Here is an 18,224-nt window from a genome sequence, read left to right as displayed (position 1 = left end):
TCTTGACCTCAGGTGATTAGCGGGCTCACTTCTACCCTGGCCTGACGCATCATTACGCTTGTTCTTTTGAGGCCCTGCTGATCCAGGGACAGCTTGGTCGCTGATCACCATCCACTCCCTCTCGCCTCAGCCTGTCCTTGCTCATCAGAAAAGAGCTGTGCTGAGGATTCGCTTGAAAGTTTTCACTGGGATTAGGAGGGGCCAGAAGGAGGGCAGAGAGAGAACTCACCCAGGCCAGCTGGGTCCTTCTTAAGGCCTGTACCAGAAGCCAAGGATGAGGTACAGAGGCTGCAGCACTCAGGGGAATGTACCATGGTCAGTCATGGGGTCCGTGGCAGCGAGTACAGATGCAGCCAGCAGCCCCTGCTGCCCCCAGTGGCCAGGGCAAACGACATGAACAGGAACTCAAACAGAGGTTCAGGTGAACCTCTATAGACGCTTGTCCAGGGTGAGCCCATCAACCCAGCCTGAGTCACACAGAGTTGGGAACTGCCAGCCGGCCTGGGAACCTACAAGCCCAGACCTCCTGCCCTGGCCTCAGCACACTGCCCACCTTGGTGGTCCAGCCACTCTCTGCATCTTCTGAGCCTCGGGGTCCTCTTGTGAAATCCTTGCCAGCCTCCTGTGGAGAGGGGGTGTGAAGTAAGCAGTCTGTACAAGGCAGCAGGACTTCATGGGGCAGAGCGCGACCTTCTACAATGGAATCTCAGTGGGCTTGACAATGAGGTGTGGATATAAAAGCAGTCAAGGGGAAGGATATCAGAATGTTCCCAGGATTGATCTCTGGTGAGGAATTATGGGTGATTTTAGCTGTGGTGTTTTGTTCAACGTTTCCCAAGATTGTTTTAATCAGTATGTATAAGGAAAGGAAATAATGGCATTTTTTTTTTATGTTGATGAGAACCAAATCCCTGAGTTTTTTGTGACAAGAAGAGGACAGAAAATTTCATGGGACCCCCTTGGGATTCAAGTAACTTGATAGCATCAGAAGAAAACATGTCAGGCAAGGAAATCTTGAAGCATTCATTTCCGCCTTTGAGATGGACCAAAACCAGTGAGCTGAGAACAGCACCTGGTCAGAGGCCACTGGCGACCAGTGACCCAGGGAGGCATTACAGCTGCTTGCCTCGGTGCTGGGCCCCCATGTGCAGCTTAGATTTCTGGCTCAAGAAATGAGGTTTATGGGCTTTCCCAAGCTCCCCACTCCCGCTCTGGGCAAGAGGAATCTACTGGCTTTTATCCCAAAGGCCAAGTGCCAGGGACCAGAGGCCGACAAGTGGGCTGTTTCAGGGGATGGCACATGCACTTCTGGGTAAGCTGAGCATGAAAAAAGGAGGATTGTTCCCTAAAAATTTCCAAAACACATAGCCCCTTGCTCTGCTTTTTGGCTGTTTGTTTCCTTGAGTAGAAGTGTTTTGTTTTGTTTTGCCCTATTATGTCTTGTAAGGGGAGAAAGGAGGTTTTAGAATTCTGCCCTTCTCAGAAGGAACCCTCTTATGTTTCTGTACTCTTTCTAGAATAAAGCACACCTTAGAACAGCTGTCTCTAACACATGCACCCAGCCCAACAGCAGTGTTCTCAGGACCCCAGTCAGGTTTGCCAGAAGTTCTGATTCAGAAACCCAGGGGTTTATGTGGTTAACAGCTCAGGCTTTGAGACTAGACTGCCTGGGTCACAACCTGTCTGTGCCAGGGTTTCCTCATCTGCAATGTGGCAATCAGTTCATAGCACCTGACTCAGGGAGCTGTGGTGGAATTGAGGTCCATGTGAGGTGTGTAGACAGGGACTGGTGCATAGTAAGCTCTCAGTGCATGTTAATTACTGTTATTGTCACTGCGCTTGGCACTTTATAAGAGTGATCAGGCCGGGCACGGTGGCTCAAGCCTGTAATCCCAGCACTTTGGGAGGCCGAGACGGGCGGATCACTAGGTCAGGAGATCGAGACCATCCTGGCTAACATGGTGAAACCCTGTCTCTACTAAAAATACAAAAACTAGCTGGGCAAGGTGGCGGGCGCCTGTAGTCTCAGCTACTTGGGAGGCTGAGGCAGGAGAATGGCGTGAACCCGGGAGGCGGAGCTTGTAGTGAGCTGAGATCCGGCCACTGCACTCCAGTCTGGGCGACAGAGCAAGACTCTGCCTCAAAAAAAAAAAAAAAAAGAGTGATCAGATCAGGTGCCGTGGTTCACACCTATAATCCCTGCACTTTGGGAGGCGGAGGTGGAAGGATTGCTTGAGGCCAGGAGTTTGAGACCTGCCTGGGCAACACAGAACTCCCCCTCCCCCACCGTCTCTATAAGAAAAATTAAAAATTAGCTGGGCATGATGATACACACTTGTAGTCCCACCTACTCAGGAGCCTGAGGTGAGAAGATCACTTGAGCCCAGGAGTTCAAGGCTGCAGTGAGCTATAATCACGCCACTATACTCCAGCCTGGGCTGAGCAAGACCCTGTCTCCAGAAAAAAAAAAAAAGGTAAGAAATGATTTGCTTCTCACCCTAACCTGTTTTGGAAAGGAGTGGGTTCCAGGTTAGGTAGTGGGGGTAGAGCTGCATATGCACTCAAGCCAGATCTTGAGCCACAGAGTTGTAGTTTTTCCTTTGATGCCAGCAGCAGCCTCTCCTGAAGAAGCCAGCAGTGCTTCTTTTTTTTTTTTTTTTTTTTTTTTTGGGATGGAGTCTCGCTCTGTCGCCCAGGCTAGAGTGCAGTGGTGCGATCTCGGCTCACTGCAAGCTCCGCCTCCCAGGTTCGCGCCATTCTCGAGAAGCTGGGACTACAGGCGCCCGCCACCACACCCGGCTAATGTTTTTGTATATTTAGTAGAGATGGGGTTTCACCGTGTTCGCCAAGATGGTCTCGATCTCCTGACCTCGTGATCCACCCACCTTGGCCTCTCAAAGTGCTGGGATTCCAGGCAGCTCTACCACCAGGGTTTCCTGTTTGTGACTCAGCCCCAGAGAGGGCAGGACAGTTGTACTGTGATCCAGCTCAGCCCCTGGTTCCTCATCATCGTCTTTCCCCTCTCCCAGCAGCCTAAGTGTGTCCTAGATTTGCAGCGTGGCCTTTTTCCAAGTGTCCTCTTCACAGGCTGGTGGTGCTCGGATGCCTGGAATGTTTCCCGAGGGACTTGACTCCAGAAAGGACTCAATATCCCATCTGTCACTTAGCCCAAGCCCAAAAAGTATCTGATGAGGGACTAGGCCTCATGTTTAACCTCAAAATCAATCCTAAACCTGCCCTCCCTGTTTTTTTTTTTTTTTTTTTTTTTTTGAGACGGAGTCTCGCTCTGTTGCCCGGGCTGGAGTGCAATGGCCGGATCTCAGCTCACTGCAAGCTCCGCCTCCCGGGTTTACGCCATTCTCCTGCCTCAGCCTCCTGAGTAGCTGGGACTACAGGCGCCCGCCACTTCGCCTGGCTAGTTTTTTGTATTTTTTAGTAGAGACGGGGTTTCACCGTGTTAGCCAGGATGGTCTCTATCTGCTGACCTCGTGATCCGCCCGTCTCGGCCTCCCAAAGTGCTGGGATTACAGGCTTGGGCCACCGCGCCCGGCCTGGTTTTTTTTTTTTTTTGAGATGGAGTCTCACTCTGTCACCCAGGCTGGAGTGCAGTGGGGCCATCTCGGGTCACTGCAGCCTCCGCCTCCCGGGTTCAAATGTTTCTCCTGCCTCAGCCTCCCAAATAATTGGGATTACAGACACCTGCCACTGCGCCTAGGTAATTTTTGTATTTTTGGTAGAGACAGGTTTTTACCATGTTGGCCAGGCTGGTCTCAAACTCCTGATCTCATAATCCACCCGCCTCGGCCTCCCAAAGTGCTGGGATGACAGGCGTGAGCCACTGCTTCTGGCCCCTCCCTCTTTTTAATTGTGGTGAAACATAAGATAAAACTTACCATTTTTTAAGTTTACAATTCAGTTGTCTTCACTTTTTTTTTCCTGAGGCAGGATCTTCTCCTGTTGCCCAGGCTGGAGTATAATGGTGCAATCATAGCTCACTGCAGCCTCAACCTCCTGGGCTCAAGTGATCCTCTCACCTCAGCCCCCCAGATAGCCGGGATTATAAGCATATGCTACACCTGGCTAATTTTTAAAATTTTGTAGAGCTGGGTTCTCATTCTGTTGCCCTTGCTGGTCTGAAAATCCTGGCCTCAAGCGATCCTGCTGCCTCAGCCTCCCAAAGCACTGGGATTGTCTTCACTTTTTTTTTTTTGAGACAGAATCTTGCTCTGTCGCCCACGCTGGAGTGCGGTGGCACCATCTCTGCTCACTGCAGCCTCCACCTGCGGCTTCAAGCAATTCTGCCTCAGCTTCCCGAGTAGCTGGGATTACAGGCATGTGCCACCACACCTGGTTAATTTTTTGTATTTTTAGTAGAGATGAAGTTTCGCTGTGTTAGCTACACTGGTCTCTTAACTCCTGGCCTCAAGTGATACCCCCACCTCGACTTCCCAAAGTGCGGGGATTACAGGCATGAGCCAACTTTATCTGGCCTATCTTCACTCTTGAGGAATTTCAGATGCTTCAGAGAAACTGATTGTGGAAGGAACTTCCACCCCAAATTAAGAAAGAAATCTTGCAGCTGGGTGTGGTGGCTCATGCCTGTAATCCCAGCATTTTGGGGAGACCAAGGTTGGGTGCATCACTTGAGTCCAGGAGTTTGACTATCCTGAGCAACATGGTGAAACCCCATTTCTACCAAAAAAAAAAAAGTTAGGCTGGGCACGCTGACTCACGCCTGTAATCCCAGCACTTTGAGAAGCTGAGGTGGGCAGATCATGAGGTCAGGAAATCAAGACCATCCTGGCTAACACAGTGAAACCCCGTCTCTACTAAAAATACAAAAAAAAATTAGCCAGGCGTGGTGGCGGGCGCCTGTAGTCCCAGCTACTCAGGAGGCTGAGGCAGGAGAATGGTGTGAACCCGGGAGGTGGAGGTTGCAGTGAGCCGAGATCGCACCGCAGCACTCCAGCCCGGGCAACATAGCGAGACTCTGTCTCAAAAAAAAGAAAAAAAAAGTCGAATGTGGTGGTGGGCGCCTGTAGGCTGAGCTACTAAGAGGCTGAGGCAGGAAGATCTTTTGAGCCCAGGAGGTGGAGGCTGCACTGGGCTATGATGGTGACACTGCACTCCAGCCTGGACAGCAGGGCAAGACACTGTCTCAAAAAAAGGAAAGAAATCTTCCCCTTAAAGTCTAACGTATTAGCTAAAAGTGTAACTTTTTTCTTTTAAAAAAAACTTTGTTTTATTAAAGTTACTAAGCACAGTGTCCTGTGGCTCTAGCCAATTGGAGACAGTTGAAATCTGAAACAAGCCATATCTAGGTATAACTGACAGTTGGCTCATTATTTATGGTAAAATTGCAGATCATCATAGCTGAGTGCCACCATTTTGGGTGAAATACAAACCCCAGACTATCTTTAGACTCTTAAGGGCTTGACTCCCAAGATGGGACTCAAGGACAAAGGGTATTGATTCCACTTGTCAATCAGGAGAGTGATCAGAACAGAGGGAGGGATCGGAAGAAAAGCTCCAGGGTGGCTGTCTTTGGAGGGTGAGGATGCAACGTTTATTTCCTTGGGACTCTAAGGCTCCCTCTTCCTCTCCAAGAAGAATTCTGAATGGTAGGCTGGGAAGATTCTATCTGCACTGTCCTCCAGACCCGGCCGATCTCTATCAGAAATCTGGGCTTGCGCTCCTTTGCAGGTGCCTCAGAAGGGAGTTCTGAAATAGGATTTATTCAGGAGCACTGGGATTTATCACGGAAGCTTAGTGATAAAAATCAGGCAGTGGCCTACATGCTCTCAGCCTCAGCAGTGCCACAGGGGGCCAGAGCTCTTCTACCCAAAAGAGAGCCTCTCTTGTCCCTCCTGTTTTATCAGGGGAGAGTCTGAGGAAAAAAGGGGTTAGTGGTAAGTTTTTTTTTTTTTTTTTTTAAGACGGAGTCTCCCTCTTTCACCCAGGCTGGAGTGCAGTGGCGTGGTCTCAGCTCACTGCAACCTCTGTCTCCCAGGTTCAAGCGATTCTCCTGCCTCAGCCTCACAAGTAGCTGGGATTACAGGCATTTGCCACCACACTCCACTGATTTTTGTATTTTTAGTAGAGATGGGGTTTCACCGTGTTAGCCAGGGTGATCTCGATCTCCTGACTTTGTGATCCGCCTGCCTTAGCCTCCCAAAGTGCTGGGATTACAGGCGTGAGCCACCGAGTGTCTAGTCTTTAGTGCTGTGAAATTGCCCCTTCTATCCACATGGAATTCCGGAGAGGGGTGCTGGCTAGAACGGTACTCGTAGCAGAGACGTGAGACCCTGACAAGGAGGGCCAGGGCTGCCACACTCCTCATTGTGTCTGCAGCGTCCAGCACGGTCCTGACTGGTGTGGGTGCTCTGTATGGGGCAGGGACACCTTCAGGATATCTTTCTGTGGATTTCTTCCAGAAGGACCATTGAGTGGCCCGGTATGTGCATTTGTCCCAGTTCACCGCCAGCTAGCCATAACATTGAACAAGGTACTTTCTCAGGGACCTCAGTTTCTGTGCTACAGAGGTTGTAATGGATGATTCCTAAGGTACCTCCTTGTGCCATGGAAGGCCATAAGTGTCCCTGGGGGACTGATGGTGTAACTGCATCGAGGAGATGCAGCAGAGGTTGGGGTGAGATGGAGTGGTGGTTGTACAGTCCTGGTTGAGATTAATAACAGACCAGAGTCAGGACCCCTGAAAGAAACAGTGTGGGTGTCTCCCAGTGTGCACCACTTCTTTATGAAACTTCTCAACTTTTAAAACTCTACCTGTCATTTTTCAGTTTTCCTGTGTCCTAATCATGACCGTTTACTTTGGGCTACATCCTTTACATACTTAAGCTCATTCAGTCCTTGACAAAGCAGCCCATTTACAGATGAGCTGCCTAGACGCAGGGATACTCAGGAACCTGCCGACCTCACTTAGCTAAGAGGTGTAGGCCCACGGCTCTCCTGCTGCGCAATTTTCTTTCTTTTTTCTTTCTTTCTTTTTTTTTTGACACAGGTTTCACTCTGTCACCCAGGGTGGAGTGTGAAGTGCAGTGGCACGATCACTCCCGAGTAGCTGGGACTACAGGCTCGCACCACCATGCCTGGCTAATTTTTGTATTTTTTGTAGAGATGGGATCTCACTTTATTGCCCGGGCTGGTCTCAAATTCCTGGGCTCAGGTGATCCTCCCACCAGTTTTCTGGATCACTTCCCTTAATTTGTTGGGGTTTTTTTGTTTCTTTTTGTTTGTTTGTTTCTTTTTTTTTAATCTTTTTTCCTAGGCCTGCCACTGGCTCCAAAATGAAGAGGCTTGCCAGCTCCCAGTCTAGAGAGTTGATAGAATCTATCTTGATACTCACATGGAGGCCTTCAAACTGCCCACCCAACCCTCTTGAGTTACAGAAGCCCTTCATGTTGACTCGCTTAGTGATTATGTTGAGGGTAGTAAGTTCCCCCTGTGAAGTGTTCGCAAAGAGGCTGGATGACCTCGTCTTGGGGTTTTGATAGAGAATTCTTACATGTTAACCCTGGAGAGAGACAGCTTCCTCAGGATTTCTTCTAGACATAGGATTCTATGGTGTGCTTGGACACTTCGCAACTGTTGATATGCATGATGGGAACTTGACCTTTGTCACCTCTCCTCTCTTCACACCTTGCTCAGAACACCTGGCCAGGCAGCAGCAAGGAGGCTGCTTCTGCTGAAAACATACTTGAGTATCTTAATGTCCAAGTGTCAGAGTTGGAAAGAAGCTTGTAAGACCTTTTAGTCCAACCCATCACTTGGCATCTGAGGCCTAGAGAATGTAGGAGAATTGAATAGTGTCATCCACATTGCAGACAGAGCCAGTCTCCGGGAACTCTATTCTAAGAATCTTTCATCCACCAAACCAAGGGAATGTGTTATCTAATTACTTACTTATTCCATCTGCCTTTGTTTCATTGTTGATCTGAAGTTTAACCAGTAAACTTAGATCAGTGTCTAGCACAGAATAGGCATTCAGTGCACCTTTAGTGAAGGAAATTGCTAACTTCAGAACCCTTGAGGTTCACAAACAACTCTGTGTGGGGAAATCACTGATTTCTGTCTCGGCTGTGACATTAATAACCTAATAAGTAAACCTGCAGACTGTCCGTTGCTTAGCCCTCATGGGGCTGCCATCTTCTGCCAGGCCACAGGTTGTGTTCCTTCCAATTGCTGCTCTGGGTGTCATCAGATCAGCATAAAAAAAACCAAAGTGGTCATTATTAATATTTCTCCCCAAAAAGAAAAATTGGCCATATGGTTAGGCTCTGAAGGTGTGTCTAGCTAGGAAAATAAATGTGCTTTTTTGCTTTTTTTTTTTTTTTTTTTTTGAGTCAGAGTCTCGCTCTGTCTCCCAGGCTGGAGTGCAGTGGCCGGATCTCAGCTCACTGCAAGCTCCGCCTCCCGGGTTCACGCCTTTCTCCTGCCTCAGCCTCCCGAGTAGCTGGGACTACAGGCGCCCACCACACGCCCAGCTAGTTTTTTTTTTTTTTTGTATTTTTTAGTAGAGACGGGGTTTCACTGTGTTAGCCAGGATGGTCTCAATCTCCTGACCTCGTGATCCGCCCGTCTCGGCCTCCCAAAGTGCTGGGATTACAGGCTTGAGCCACCGCGCCCGGCCAAGAAAATAAATGTGCTTTCATTAGACTGCTTCCATTTTGGGGACTTGCTAATCCCCTCACAATATCAGGGACCACCATCCCTCTCCTTCCTTCTCCCCAGCTCGGCTGCTGTCAACTCTTGGAGGACCCCAGGGAACAGAGCCCCTCCTATAGTCAGCCCTCTCTTTCCTGCATGCTGAGCCGGCAGTTGGTGTTTGGGGTTTGCCACGGTGTTCCCACTCTGCTTCTTGTGAGCCTCAGCCCTCTCGGGGCCACACCTTAGACCCTCGGCCCTGTAGCCAGCCAGGAAAGATGGGCACCCACTTGGCGGGTTTTTTCAATCCATTTAGTCTTTTTTCAGTCCCACAAACTGAAAGGCTGCTTTGTGGGTCACTGGGGAGGGAGGTTAAGGTCAGCACCACTCACGAAGCAGGCATCACGGGTGGTCTGTCCTGGGGCAACAGCCCGGTCCTTCCACTATGGTATCTGCTGGCAGGTGGGGGTGTGGGAGCTGCATATGGCAAAAACCCAACCTCTAGGGCTTGCCCAGGGTGGTCCCTCAGTTTCCCAGCACAGCTCCCATGTCTGCCTGCACTCACAGTGCCTCTCGGTTCCTATCTTAGATAATCCAAGTGTGAATTGTGTTTGTCAGGCCGGGCACGGTGGCTCAAGCCTGTAATCCTAGCACTTTGGGAGGCCGAGACAGGCGGATCACGAGGTCAGGAGATCGAGACCATCCTGGCTAACATGGTGAAACCCCGTCTCTACTAAAAAATACAAAAAACTAGCCGGGCGAGGTGGCAGGTGCCTGTAGTCTCAGCTACTCGGGAGGCTGAGGCAGGAGAATGGCGTAAACCCGGGAGGCAGAGCTTGCAGTGAGCTGAGATCCGGCCACTGCACTCCAGCCTGGGCGACAGAGCGAGACTCCGTCTCAAAAAAAAAAAAAAAAAGAATTGTGTTTGTCATTTCGGGCCTACCAAGCATGGGGTTTGGGAGAAGAGACAGCAAGATCAGAGGGGGACTGTCCTCCCCGAGGCCTGGCCCAGGAACCCAGGCCAGCCTTGGGGCTAGGCAGGGCCTGACTGGACATTTGTCCATTTCAGTTGAGGACATCTGCAAGACTTCTCCAGGCTCTGCAGACAGGCTGCCATGCCCAGCGCTTGTGGACTTGGGATCTGAAACTTCACAGGCTCTGCCCACTCAGACCCAGCCATCTCCAAACCCTTCTCATATCCACCACCTGCACGCAGTTGTTCAGTGCATGGAGGTCCTCCACCCTCCCCCACCTCACCAGGCAGCTGCCTGCCATGCTCACACCCCTCTGCCCAGCCTTGTGGATGGCCTCCTCGTGGAACGCCATCAGGCTGATGAAAGAGGCGCCAGAGAAATGGGAAGGAACGGTGTGCCGCCCAGGCCTCAGTGGCCAGCAGCAGCTTTCGGGCTTGTTCCATGGCCACCAGGAACAATGGGGCCTCAGCACTGCGTGAAGCTGCAGGCTCATCCTTGTCATTGCTTGCATTTTAGGAAGATGATGAGAAGCTTATTGAGGAAATTCAGAAGGAGGCTGAAGAGGAACAGAAAAGAAAGAATGGAGGCAAGTGCCCCTCCCCAGGCCCCCAGGACAGAGCAGCAGCCCTGCCCTGCAGCACAGCACTGCCGAGGGAGCAGAGGACCACAGGCCATGTGGGCTCCTGCTGGCCTCCCTGGGTGTCCTGGCACTCGACCCAGCACGGGAGAGGAGGGGGTGCTGTCCCTCAGGTGGCAATAGATCTGACTCCACCCGCACAGCCACATTTCAGGCCTGTGGAAAGGCCCTCAAAGCCTTCAGTATAGTTTTGGCATCTCCTTGATGGTGAGGAAGTCCCAAGGGATGGGTTTGCGCTCAGGAATCAAACAAGCCACACCTGGCTAAAGAAAAAGTAGGCCTAGCTGATGCTTCCGAGGCTAAAAAGCAGTGAAGCCAGACGTGTTGGCACACATCTGCCTGCAATCCCAGCTCCTCAGGAGGCAGAGATGGGAGGATCACTTGAGCCTAGGTGTTTGGGGCTAGCCTGGGCAAAATAGCAAGACCCTATCTGTTTTTCGTTTTAAAAAAAAAAAAAAGGGCTAAGTGCAGTGGCTCACAACTCCTGTCCCAGCACTCCGGGAGGGTGAGACAGGTGGATCACTTGAGCCCAGGAGTTTGAGACCAGCCTGGGCAACATGGCAAAACCCCATCTATTTAGAAAAAAAAGAAAAAATGAAAATGTAACTGAGTCACTGAGGTGGCCCATCAAGGCCCTGGCTCTGAAGGATGCCTTGCTGACCTGGGTGGATGGACATGCCACCTTCCGAGGTGCCACTGTAGAGCAAGACACCAGGGGAAGTGCAGATTTGTCCTTGGTTTCTTGTAGTGGCATTTGAGGGGTGTCCATGTTTTGTGCTTTGATCAGCGTGTGGAGCCACTCCTGTGTCCAGAGCTTGCTGCCCTGGTCCCAGGCTAGATTCCATTGAGGTTGGTTTAATGTTTTTCTCCACTAATCCTCGCATCCCTTTCAGAGAACACCTTCAAACGCATTGGACCCCCGCTGGAGAAGCCTGTGGAGAAGGTGCAGAGGGTGGAGGCCCTCCCGAGGCCCGTTCCGCAGAACCTGCCACAGCCACAGATGCCGCCCTACGCCTTTGTGCACCCACCCTTCCCCCTGCCTCCCGTGCGACCTGTGTTCAACAACTTCCCTCTCAACATGGGGCCTATCCCAGCCCCGTACGTGCCCCCTCTGCCCAACGTGCGGGTCAACTATGACTTCGGTCCCGTCCACATGCCCCTAGAGCACAACCTGCCCATGCACTTTGGCCCCCAGCCGCGGCATCGCTTCTGATGGCCCCGAACCCCCATTGAGCAGCACAGAGCCCGTTTGGGGTGGGAGTGTGTTTGGAGAACCCTCCCCTACACCTCCCCCAAGGCTGGTGGCTGTGCCATTGCATCTTAGATCAGGTTGAAGGGTAGGCTGGTTTTCTTCCCACCCCTTTCCTAGAAGGGCCATTGCTCCCAGAAGAGTGATCACAGCTGGTGGCCCTCTGGGGGCCTGCGTGGGATTGGTCTGGCTCCCACTGGGCAGAGTTAAAAGGGCCTTGAAGCCCTTCCTGAAGAGTTCTGCCATCCTAGCAGGCAGCGTGGTGGCCCTGGCTGCTGTGTCACTCCAGTCCCTACAGAAAGAGACCAAGAGGAAATACTTTGCCTGCATTCATTTTTACCCCTAGCAAACACCAGGGGAAAACCTCTCAGAATTAAAACCACATGAGCCTTCCTTACATAGCACAGACGATCCATAATAAAAATGAAGTCCCAAATGGTGGAGTTCAGAGAGAGCTGCAGTGTGAACTGTTCCTCCCCTCACATCCCCCTAGGCCACTAGTGACAGACCTTCTGCCTTGTCCATGGCATAGGCCGTAGGCCAGGCCCTTGCTACTCACACCTGGGCCTCCCCGGAGTGGACCCCTGGGGAGCAAGGCAGCTGAGAGCATTTCCCTGGAGGGGCCCACAGTTGGGCAGAGGCAGCTGCACCTGCAGGCCCGGGAAGCATTGCTCAGGATGGGGGGCTAGGACTATGGCCCACAGAGGCACTGCCACCACCGTGAGGGCCAAGATGCTGTCCCCCCATCCAGAACCCATGCACCGTTGCAGTGAGTGTTGAGGGCACCTGTCCTCTCCGCTCTTAGACCTACTTTGATGAGGCATTAGATGAGGCAGCAGCAGACCCTTCTCGTGGCAGGGGTTTTGTTCTGTTGCCGCCTGTCTCACCCTCAGTCTCTGGAAAGTCAGACTGAGAAATCCTTTCCCTGGCCAGGCCACTGCAGCGCAGTGGATGGTTCTGAAGCTGGCCCATCGAAAGAGCCTCTTGAGGTAGCTAAGATAGAGGCCTGGTGGCCCTGCCAGGCAGCCCAACTGCTAAGGGAGACATTTCTGCTACCCTGGGTGATAAGCAGCTTTTCCTCTCTGGCTTTTTGGGGGAGGAGTGGGCCTCCTGAGGGAGACAGGTGACCCTGGGTGCTGCCTCTGCCCCGTGTGTTCCCCTGGGTGTTCTCAGTGGTTGGTGAAGGCAGGTAGAGGGTGCTGTCGAGTACCTCCCATGTGAGGGCCACTTCCCTTCTCATGGGGTCAGCTGAGCATCAGCTCGGCCCTGCCAAGTCCCCACTCGCCCTCCTCACCTCCTGTCCAGCCCCAGGTTTCTAGCCATGCCCGAGGCATCACTCTGGCCCATTGGCAGATAAGAGGCCTGAAACCTTCCTGGCTGCAGGCATCACTTTCTCCTCCCCGTGGCCCGCGTTGTCATGTTACCATGGGGTTCCGAGAGGTTTGGAGTTCACAGACCTCAGACACAGCTGAGCCCGACAACCATAGGGGTGGGGCTGTGTCAGCCTGCAGAGTGGCCTGCCACCTTCTGCATCAGGGCCTGGCCCACCCGAGGTGCCTAGGGCAGGCGGGCACCGTCATTTGCTGCCATTGGTTTCTCAGACGTATTTCAAGGACTAAAGTGGGTTTAAAAAGATCTAAGATGGCCCAGTGCGGGGACTCCCGCCTGTAATCCCAGCACTTTGGGAGGCCAAGGTGGGCGGATCACCAGAGATCGGGAGTTCGAGAACCCGTCTCTACTAAAAATACAAAATTAGCTGGATGAGGTGGTGCATGCTTGTAATCCCAGCTACTCAGGAGGCTGAAGCAGGAGAATCACACCTGGGAGCGAGAGGTTGCAGTGAGCCAAGATTGTGCTATTGCACTCCAGCCTGAGCAACAAGAGCAAAACTGTCTCAAAAAAAAAAAAAAAAAAATCTAAGATACCCATTCTTTCTGCCTTTGCCCGGGATGGAGGCTTTGAAGACAGGTGGTCACCTGGGCCTGGGGTAAGGGTGCGTGGGGCATCCGGGCTTGGGGGCAGCCTGCTGCTATGTCCTTGCGCCCCTACCTGTTGGGCTGCCTGAACTTTGCTACTAACCTGAACGACAGTGCCTTGGAAAGGCGGGCTCCACGCGGCAGCGACAGGATTGTCTTCAGTACCTTAAATATGCTCCCTGTGCTTTCCCAGGGAGGATCTCTGGGAGCAGAGGGCAGCTGCAGACATGGCCAGCTGAAGAGGAGGTGACCTCAGGCCCAGGGAGCCTCAGCTCCCTCTGCCCTGCACCCTAGGCACCAGCAAGGGGCCCAGGCAGGACAAAGGGAGCAGGCAGCAGCTGCAGAAACAGCCCTAGGCAGGTGCTGGCCTCAATCCTATCAGGGGAGGGGGAGCACAGAGTGATGTTTCTCCTAAGGCCAAACCCCAAGGGTGGGTCATTTGAGAGGAATTCCAGCTGTTTCTGGCCACACTGGGCTGGTGGGGAAGGAGCTGCTGTCTTTTTCCTTGGAGGGTCCCTGATTCCTGAGGATCCCCCCTAAGCCAGGCACAGGGGACTGCAGGGCTGCTGTGAGCACCCACCTTGGCTCTCCAGGCCCCTCCGTCCAGAGGCAGGGCCTGGACCTCGGGCTCCTGCCTGGACCAGGGATGGGAGAAAAGCACTGGGTGTCTTCTGAGCAGCCAGCAGGAGGTCGTGCTGGTGCCCAGAGAACAGGTCAGACCACAGGCAACCCTGAGGCAGCTGGCACCTCCTCTCTTCCCCTGCAGGGCTTGCCCCAGGGCACAAGGCTCCCCAGCCACAGCCCCCTCTTACTTGCCTTAAAACTGGAGAGAGGAATCTAGTATTTGCACTTAGCAAAATATTTAAAAACTGAAAAAAAATGCATGATATGTCACTTTGTATAAAAATAGAAAAAATGATTAAACTTTTTCTTTACCTTCTGGTAGTAAAAATAGATAAAATAATTCCGTTTCAACTACTGTGTGTAAAAAGCCTGTATCATATGTAACTGGGACTTTTTGTAAATAAATGTTTGTGCGCTCTGCTCCCTCTGGCTTCATCTCTCCACACCGCCATCCGGCAAGTTACAGGGGCAGCTGACAGATTCGTCCAAGTGGTTCGATCTAAACCAGCATCCGCACCTCCATGACTGGGTCCTGGCAGGATCAGGCCCGAAAGGCCCAGTAGTAAAATTCCCCCCCCCCCGCCCCCCGACTCCCCTGCGAGGGAGGAAGATCAGGTGATCTGCTAGGCAAATCCCGCTAGGGCGGCTACCAAGGCCCAGATTGGGCACAAAGGGTCTATTTGTTTTAGGCACAGAATCCCCTTCAAGAAAAGTGCAGTTTCTTTTGCAGGCCCCTTTCCCAGTCTCTGCCCACCTAAAGGTCAGGTAAACCAGGAGAAGCCTCACCCAGCTGAGGAGGGGACAAGGTTCCAAGGACAGGAAGTGCCTGGGCTGAGAGGCCATGGCATTTGAGCCCCTTTCCTGACGGGTGACATGCTGCAGTGCCAGGGCCCTGCTTACCCTTGCTGTTGGCACACCCTCTTCCCCTCCAGAGCCCTTCCTGCCATGTACCAGGCCAGGCAGGAATCTGGACCCTAGATCTGAAGGGGGCCCTGGGCACAGGGGAAGCTATGACCTCCAAATGCAGATGGACCACAGCTCGCTTTAATAAAACGTGGGGTCTCCTGCCATACGCAACTTTCTATAGAACAATTTTTTTTTTTTTTGAGACGGAGTCTCGTTCTGTCGCCCAGGATGGAGTGCAGTGGCCGGATCTCAGCTCACTGCAAGCTCCGCCTCCTGGGTTCACGCCATTCTCCTGCCTCAGCCTTCCGAGTAGCTGGGACTACAGGCGCCCGCCACCTCGCCCGGCTAGTTTTTTTGTATTTTTAGTAGAGACGGGGTTTCACCGGGTTAGCCAGGATGGTCTCGATCTCCTGACCTCGTGATCCGCCCGTCTCGGCCTCCCAAAGTGCTGGGATTACAGGCTTGAGCCACCGTGCCCGGCCTCTATAGAACAATTAACCTGTTTTTCGCATGTCTGAGAAAAAGTATACTAAAAGCTTCAAGAGAAAAGTTACATCCCCAGAAAAGTTACCCACATTCCCAGCTTCTAAACAATGTGTTTTTGGTTTTTTCTGAAACGGAGTCTCGCTCTGTCACCCAGGCTGGAATGGAGTGGTATGATCTCGGCTTACCGCAACCTCTGCCTACCAGGTGATTCTCCTGCCTCAGCCTCCTGAGTAGCTGGGATTACAGGCATCCATCACCACGCCGGGCTAATTTTTTTGTATTGTTAGTAGACACAGGATTTCACCATGTTGGCAAGGCTGGTCTCTAACTCCTGACCTCAGGTGATCTGACCACCTTGGCCTCCCAAAGTGCTATGATTACAGGCGTGAGCCACCACACCAGACCCAGTTCATGTTTATTTTTAATTTGTTCATGGCATACAGTCATTGTTCCTGTTCCTCCTCTATATTTGCAACATCATCATAAAATTTTCTGCAATTTCAGTAAATAAATAAAAGCTATGTATCCGTTCTGCTGCTATCCTTTTTCCATCCAAAGTGACTAGGGTGGTGGTATTCGTCCCACCTTCCCCAGGCGCTGGCCAGCACACTGCAACACGCCTGATCAGGACTTGGGGGCCTTTGGTTTTAAAGAAGTTAGTACCGGCCGGGCACGGTGGCTCAAGCCTGTAATCCCAGCACTTTGGGAGGCCGAGACGGGCGGATCACGAGGTCAGGAGATCAAGACCATCCTGGCTAACATGGTGAAACCCTGTCTCTACTAAAAATACAAAAACTAGCCGGGCGAGGTGGCGGGCGCCTGTAGTCCCAGCTACTCGGGAGGCTGAGGCAGGAGAATGGCGTAAACCCGGGAGGCGGAGCTTGCAGTGAGCTGAGATCCGGCCACTACACTCCAGTCCAGGCGACAGAGCAAGACTCCGCCTCAAAAAAAAAAAAAAAAAGTACCTTGCTTTTCTTGCTTTTCTCCCTTAACGGTCATGGACTGGCCTCCAGGTCTATAGCTCTGTCTGCATCCAATTTGTTCTTTTTTATGTCTTCCATGATTTTTTTTTTTTTTTCTTTTTTTTGAGACAGCGTCTTGCTCTGTTGCCCAGGTTGGAGTGCAGTGGCGCAATCTTGGTTCACTGCAACCTCTGCCTCCCAGGTTCAAGCGATCCTCCTGCCTCAGTCTCCCGAGTAGCTGGGTTTACAGGCGTGTACCACCACACCTGGCTAATTTTTTGTATCTTTAGTGGAAACGGGGTTTCACCATGTTGACCAAGCTGGTCTCAAACTCCTGACCTTGTGATCTGCCCGCCTTGGCCTCCCAAAGTGCTGGGATTACAGGTGTGAGCCACTGTACCCGGCCAGTTTTTATATATTTAGTAGAGACGGGATTTCACTTCGTTGGCCAGGCTGGTCTTGAACCCCTGACTTGAAGTGATCCCCCCCCCCCCCCCCGCCTCGACCTCTCAAAGTGCTGGGATTATAGGTGTAAGCCACCGCACCTGGCCTACTTTTTTCTGTCTTTCTGAGACGAGATCTCACTCTGTCTTAGAAAAAGATTTAAGACTGCATTCCCAGGCTATAGTGCAGAGTGCAGTCATGGCTCACTGCAGCCTCAGCCTCCCAGGCTCAAGCAGTCACACCTCAGCCTCCCAAGTAGCTGGGACTACAGGCATGGGCCACCATGCACAGCCAATTTTTGTATTTTTTGTAAAGGGGTCTCAACGGCCGGGCAAGGTGGCTCACTCCTGTAATCCTAGCACTTTGGGAGGCCGAGGTGGGTGGATCACCTGAGGTCAGGATTTCAAGACCAGCCCGGCCAACATGGTGAAACCCCATCTCTACTAAAATACAAAAATTATCTGAGCATGATGGCGGGTACCTGTAATCCCAGCTACTCAGGAGGCTGAGGCAGGAGAATCACTTGAACCCAGGAGACGGTGGTTGCAGTGAGCTGAGATCGCACCACAGCACTCCAGCCTGGGCAGCTAAGCAAGACTCCGTCTCAAAAAATAAAAAACAAATAAAGGGGGTTCTCACTATTTACCCAGGCTGGTCTTGAACTCTTGGGCTCAAGCAGTCGGTCCACCCCAACCTCCCAAAAGTGCTTGGATTACAGGTGTGAGCCACCGGACCCAGCCTCCTTTATTTCTCCATCCTTAAAAAGTGTCTTTTTCGGCTGGGCGTTGTGCCTCACGCCTGCAATCCCAGTACTTTGGAGGTCAAGGCGGGTGGATCACGAGTTCGGGAGTTCAAGACCATCCTGGCCAAGATGGTGAAACCCTGTCTCTACTAAAAATACAAAATTTAGCTGGGCATGGTGGCAGGTTCCTGTAATCCCAGCTACTCAGGAGGCGGAGGCAGGGAACTGCTTGAACCCAGAAGGTGGAGGTTGCAGTGAGCCAAGATCATGCCACTGCATTCCAACCTGGGTGACAGAGTGAGACTCTGTCTCGAAAAGAAAAAAAAAGGTAAAAGTGTCTTTCCATCCTGGCTAACATGGTGAAACCCCGTCTCTACTAAAAAATACAAAAAACTAGCCGGGCGAGGTGGCGGGCGCCTGTAGTCCCAGCTACTCGGGAGGCTGAGGCAGGAGTATGGCGTGAACCCAGGAGGCAGAACTTGCAGTGAGCTGAGATCCAGCCACTGCACTCCAGCCTGGGTGACAGAGCGAGACTCCATCTCAAAAAAAAAAAAAAAAAA

At 52.0% G+C, this 18,224-nt stretch overlaps 1 protein-coding gene across 1 annotated transcript in view; it reads left to right on the top strand.

The window, feature by feature from the left end:
* Positions 1–14,547, top strand: part of RNF216 (ring finger protein 216) — a 135,736-nt gene extending 121,189 nt beyond the window's left edge. The window contains exons 14-15 of the mRNA XM_026448777.1: positions 10,155–10,224; positions 11,169–14,547. Coding sequence (XP_026304562.1) covers positions 10,155–10,224; positions 11,169–11,488 — 390 coding nt within the window. The 3' untranslated portion in view covers positions 11,489–14,547. The remainder of the gene's footprint in view (positions 1–10,154; positions 10,225–11,168) is intronic.
* Positions 14,548–18,224: the final 3,677 nt, after the last annotated feature.

The sequence above is a fragment of the Piliocolobus tephrosceles genome, chromosome 8, assembly GCF_002776525.5.
Source record: "Piliocolobus tephrosceles isolate RC106 chromosome 8, ASM277652v3, whole genome shotgun sequence".
In the NCBI taxonomy this organism is placed as follows: domain Eukaryota; kingdom Metazoa; phylum Chordata; class Mammalia; order Primates; family Cercopithecidae; genus Piliocolobus; species Piliocolobus tephrosceles.
Note: the sequence above shows the minus strand (reverse complement) of the source record. Positions and strands in the feature narration are given on the sequence as shown.